Raw genomic sequence first — 6111 nt, 5'->3', positions numbered from 1 at the left:
CGTGGGATTCCAAAAATAAAATTTGGTGATAACAAAGTTTGTGATGCATGTGTCAAAGAAAAATATACCAAAGCCATATTTAAGCATAAGAAAGAATTCTGATGAAGGAAATGATGATGTAGACAAGGAACCAGATGAGGGACCCGAATCTTAGTCTGGAGGTGCTGATTCAGATCATGGAAATGCTCACTAGTTCAACTGTATGCACCCAACCCTCTTGTGGCTAGATTCGAAAAATAGGTATTCAAACTTTTATAAATATAATTGGCTTAAATTCAATCTCAACCCGTTGCAAGTATACATACATTGTGAGATAGCTGAAGCAGGGAAAAAGTCAGGAAAGATATGTACAAACCAAATTCCTCCTTGCTTAGTTCCTTCATGAGAAGTCCTCAAACAGTCCCAAATTTCTTTTGCAGACTCACAAGTGGAGATTCTATTGTACTCTTCAGCTCCAATGCCACACACCATTAATTTTTTTAGCCTCGTAGTTCTTCTTAATCTTCTTCTTGTCAGCCTTAATATACTGCGTACGAGTTTTAGGAATAATCCTAGTGATCTCTCCTTCTTTTTCCTTAGTGGTGGGAACATAAGGGCCTTCAAGAATGATGTCCCAAAGTTCATTATCATCAGCCACGAGGAAATCATGCATACGAGTCTTCCACCAGCTATAAAATTGATCATTAAAATGTGGAGTTCTGATTGAAGATTGACCTTCTTCGAAATTCAGTGGAGCATCCATTCTTATAAGAACTTCTCTTAGTGTTAACCAGATAAAGAAAATCTACTCTGATACCAATTATTAGAATGCAGCTTCCACCAAAACAGTAGGGACCAGGTCCCCTATTAGAAATTGGTACTGAAATATAAAGAACAGAAAGGTAAAATCACACTCAAGATTTTACGTAGAAACTCCTTCCTCAAGAGAGAAAATCACGATCTGTTCCATGGGATTTCAGCTCAAAATTTCAGTAAACAACTGAGCCAAAGATTTAGATTACAAGCTTTTGCAATCTAGGAATTGTGCTCACAATCCCTTCCCTCTCCTTATAACAACTCTGTTACAAATTTGAAGCAATAACTCTACTGCTTCTTAAATCACTAGACGCCTAGCTGATTTAGACTTCAAGTAGTCTCCATAACTAACTCTAGTTATTTTGACAAAATGAACAAAAACCAAAACAATGAACAAATCTAATTTCCTTTATAGATTAGTAATAGACCTTACAAGATTAAGACCAGAAATTACGACTCTAAAACAAGAACAAAGTGACTGATAATTCTCTATTAGGTCCCTGGTCTTCTTCAAGAGCAAACTTCAGATTCTTGAGAGCTTGAGTTTGAATGGATTTTTCTTTCAATTGTTCCAAAAAGCCAAAAGAGAATGGTTGTAAGTAAATATATATATATATATATATATATATATATATATATATATATATATATATATATATATATATATATATCAATGATATATATTGCGTTGGACGATTTGTACTAGGTAGACAACTAGTCCTTTGTATAGGGACTCGACCGCATACATACAGACCTGCGGACTTGGCAAGATCTGTTTTGTACTATTTGTCTGCTATCGTTATCAATAAGGTGTCCTCAAAGGGACCAGGTCCTTTAACTGTTCCCTGAGTTTTTTAAATCATCAAAACCAACTAACACTAAGCATTATCAGGAAATAATTAAAAACACCCTTAAATTTGACACGAATTTTTAAATGCACGCCTAAATTATGAGGAGTGTTAATTGCCCCCTGAACAAGGATATTTAGAACTCTTTACCTGTCCAATAAGTGACAAAGTCAGGATTTTCACTAAGGGGGTTCAAAATCTGAAGAAGTAGACACACGAACTAATCGAAGGGAATTCGACATCTACTATATATACATAAAAAAATATTTTTATCAGATATAAATAGTATAATTTTCTGTTGAATGGGGTTAACCCCCTAACCATAAGGTGGCTCTGCCACGACATCCAATAGGCCAACATGGCACAAAGAGTGATTTCACTTGCTTGTGAGCGCGTGAAGCTTTAAAAAATAGCCACATCATATCTTTAAACTTTTAAAAAGGCTAAAAATTGTTCTTCATCTCCGATAGTTATCTTCTTTCTTTTATAACCTTATTCATAAATTCCTCATTTCTGTTAGGTGTTTGCCCTGACTTTCCTAGTATAATTAGGTTTTTATTTTCCTAAAAGGAAAACACAATGTCTCCATATTTGGCTAGTCCTTTTTCTTATAGGAAAAGGTTAATGACTCTATAAATAGAGGCTTATTCCTTCTAACTTAGTAGCATTCACAATGTAGTCCTAAAGGGCTTTGAGAGTTTTATGTAGGGGGAGAAACGGTGAGACACAAGTGTTACGTTAAGACTTGTGTGAACCTCTTTTTATTCCGAGTGAATTGTGTGAGGTTATTTCTCTCGATTATTTGTACTCTCATATTTATAGTGGATTGCTCATCTCCTCTTGTGGACGTAGGTCAGTTGACCGAACCACGTTAAATGTTTGTGTCTCTTATGGTATATTTATCGTTTGTCTTCTTACTCATGGTCATTCAAGGTTTGCTTTGCTAGCTTCCGCATGACACCTAATTATTTTCGGTCCTAACAATTTCTTCATTAAAAAGTTAAAACTTGCCCCTCTCTATTAGAACACAACTCTCCTTCTTCCTTGTTTTTCATCTTCTTTAAAATCATATAGACTCATATCTTGTTCATGACATTGTTTTGTGCAATATTTATCTTTCACATTATTATTAAAAAATAATCATGAATTGTGTTAACAAGTTTATACCCAAAGTCATGTTAGCCCTTATTTCTTTTGAACTTAGAAGTGCAAAGTACCAAACACGGCAGAAGATAAACTTGAAAAAAAATATATAATGAAAGTGAAAACAAGGTTACGGGTACTTTCCAAATTCCAATACAACTTCAAATTTTGTTTTTCAATATTTGGTTGGACAACTAGCAACTTATACGGTAGAAAACAATCAATTTAGATCAACCTATAAAAAAAACTCTCTAAATCTATATGGGTATAGGTCTCTTTGTATGCACAGTGAAAGTAATTGGAAATTTTGGTCTTTTTTACAAATATCTATATTAATTTATTTAATTTTTAATTAGGTCAAGAAATAAGAAAATAATTTAAATCTACCTGGATTTGACACATCAGATAAAAGTGAACTTGGACAGTGCGTGTAATACACACTACTAAATTTAAAAATATTGTATGGGTAAAGAGTTTTAAATATTTATGTTCAAAGGGTAATTGAGACCCTTAAATAAAAATTATCTAAATACATAATTTATTTTATTATATTCTTTAAAATTTTTAAATAAAATTACAAAAATTCTTACACTCTCCTAATCTCGGATATATCACTTTACATGATGCATCGGGACGTATGAGATATCATTTTATAAGATGTATCAATCGAATACATCACTTTACGTTATGTATTGGAACGTATATGATGTATCGAGACATTGAGTGATGTATCAGGACATTGAGGGATGTATCCGAAAAAAAACGTAATGTATTGGGGCATTTTTAGGATGTATCCGAATTCCACCAAATTTAAGAAATTTTTATAATTTGAAAAAAAACAAAAATAGCATGTAATTAGTTCTTAACCACTATGTGATTTGTGCCATTCCTACATTTTAAAAAAATAATAATAAGGTATAAACTGGCCACCGAATGAAATATGCGCTATCGCGTCCAAATTTTGTGCATGAAGGCGGCATTCGGCAATAATGACCTAACACAGCAAAGGTAAAAGGGTCAAAAACAGTAAAACAGAGATATTTGACCAAGTCATCGTGTGCATGTTTCTACATTTTATTTGTTGTAGCAAATATCATTGTCTTATTTTCAGACAAAAATGACATGATTATGTAAAAATTATTTACATATTAGATATTACTTAGTAAGCCCATAATATAAATTTAGAAGGTGTTAATTTTTAGGCAAATGGACTTACCGAATCACAACAACACCTCCTTGTGAAAGTAGAGCTAGTGATGTATATTTAGTCTTATTCCTATCATTTGAAGGTAGAAAAATTATTTCTGATAAACTCCCGACTCAAGTAAAATATATCAAAACATGTACGAGAGAAAATACAATAAAAAAGAAATTATATTATAAAAACAATAATAACAACAACAAATATTACGATACCTACCTGATAAACGTCCGAAGCAAGTAGCCTTGCCAAATCACACATACTTTAATTAGTTAATGAAGACTTTAGCCGGCTGTTTTCCAAATTTTAACATCCTATAAATATGCTCCCAAACATGCAATCCTTCAAAACAAACATTCAAGCTATAAAGAAAACGTTCAAAAAACAATACTTCCAAATGGCTTTGAAAGCTTTGTTGATTGTACTTATTGTTGTTAGCATGGTTGTTGCTCCAATTATGGCAACTGACCATTTGGTTGGGGATGATGAAGGTTGGAAGCTCAAATTTGACTACAATGCATGGGCTGAGAGTAAAGAGTTTCATGTTGGAGATAAGCTCAGTATGTTATTTACCCTCTTCCTTTAGTATTCTATGTTATGCCTTCAATTTTTGTAAGGATATGTTACAATAGATTCTAAAAAATAAAAGATTTTGCGGCAATTATGTAACGACAATAATATATTCATCGCTATATTATATTTAGAGACAATAATGTATAAGGGTATTTATAACCCACACTTTATATAAATATCGTTAAAGGTTTTAGAGATTCTGGATACAATGACATTAACTCAATTGCTACTAAAAGAAAAATTTATTGTCACTAAATATCTCTTTTGTCATTGTAGTAATAGCATGTTGGGATTTTACTTATATATATTGATAGTGCTTTAAAAGGATATTATATAATCACTTTAATTTGTTGTTACAAGTACTATTAGTAATTTACTTTATTTTTTATTGTACTAATTCCACTTAAATTTTATGAAGGATTATGTATAATTATTTTTCGCTAGCCTAAGAGCAGAATTTTTTTTAAAAATTACTAGTGTAGTTATAACTATTGTAACATGTTAGTTCTTTGTTTTAAAATAAGTGACACATTTTTCTTTATTTGAGCGTTTTTTAAGAAAAAATGTCATTTTTATGTTTTATATTTAGAAATAATTGAACTTTAAAATTTTCACTTTAGCCTTAATGAGATGATTTATATAGTCACACAAATATTTAAAAATTATTATATATCACGAATTTCAAAAAAAATATTTTTTTCTTAAACTCTCTACTAAATCAAATAACGTTACATAATTAATTGAGACGAAAGAAGTACTTACCTAGTTACCTTATCATGTGTAGGTAATCCAATTATATATGCTTGCCATAGAATATTACATGTAACAGGTTTTCAAGTGACATAATTGAGTAAAATTTTCTTACATGGTTTGTATATAGAAGCTAAACTCAGTTTAATTTGTGGATGCAGTATTCAAGTACAACGAAGGAAGTCACAATGTGTACAAAGCAGATCTGGCTGCCTTCCAGAACTGCAAACCAAGTGCTAATGTTGAACCCTTGACTTCGGGAAATGATGTGATTGATTTGAAATCTCCGGGGAAGAAATGGTACCTTTGCGGAATTAAAAATCACTGTGAACAAGGGATGAAGGTTGCCGTTAACGTTCTACCAGCTAAAGAGGGAGCTGGTTCATCATCAGCCTCTGGGATTAGTACTCCTAATTCTAAATTTGTTGCTATGATGGTTGCTGCATTTTTCATGTTCTTGATTATTAATTAATGACTACCAAAGAGTCAAATACTAGTTATTATTCGGTTTTACTTGATTACTTTATATAAAAATAAAAAAATATATTTCTTTCGTTCGATATGTGATATTTTTTCGTTGTTAGTTTGTTGTGATAAGAATGATAATTATTTTTATATTTAGTACTAATTTAACTTAAAATTTCTTGCTTTTTTTAATGAAATAATTTATAGTTACACTAATATCTATATTTTATTTTAGACCATATATTTCAAGAATCATTCTTTCATTTTAAACGTGGTATCCGGTCAAAAAAATTCATATAAATTGAAAAGAAAAGAGTAAAATATAGTTCAGAATGA

General features: G+C 31.3%; 1 protein-coding gene across 1 annotated transcript; it reads left to right on the top strand.

Moving 5' to 3' along the window:
- Positions 1–4384: 4384 nt before the first annotated feature.
- LOC129894657 (mavicyanin-like) lies at positions 4385–5782 on the top strand. Its single transcript, XM_055970328.1, has 2 exons — positions 4385–4547; positions 5472–5782. Exons 1-2 carry the CDS (start codon positions 4385–4387, stop codon positions 5780–5782), a joined length of 474 nt encoding a protein of 157 aa, XP_055826303.1.
- The last annotated feature ends 329 nt before the right edge of the window (positions 5783–6111 follow it).

The sequence above is a fragment of the Solanum dulcamara genome, chromosome 1, assembly GCF_947179165.1.
Source record: "Solanum dulcamara chromosome 1, daSolDulc1.2, whole genome shotgun sequence".
NCBI classification, from domain to species: Eukaryota; Viridiplantae; Streptophyta; class Magnoliopsida; order Solanales; family Solanaceae; genus Solanum; species Solanum dulcamara.
This window is presented reverse-complemented; position numbering and strand designations above follow the sequence as displayed.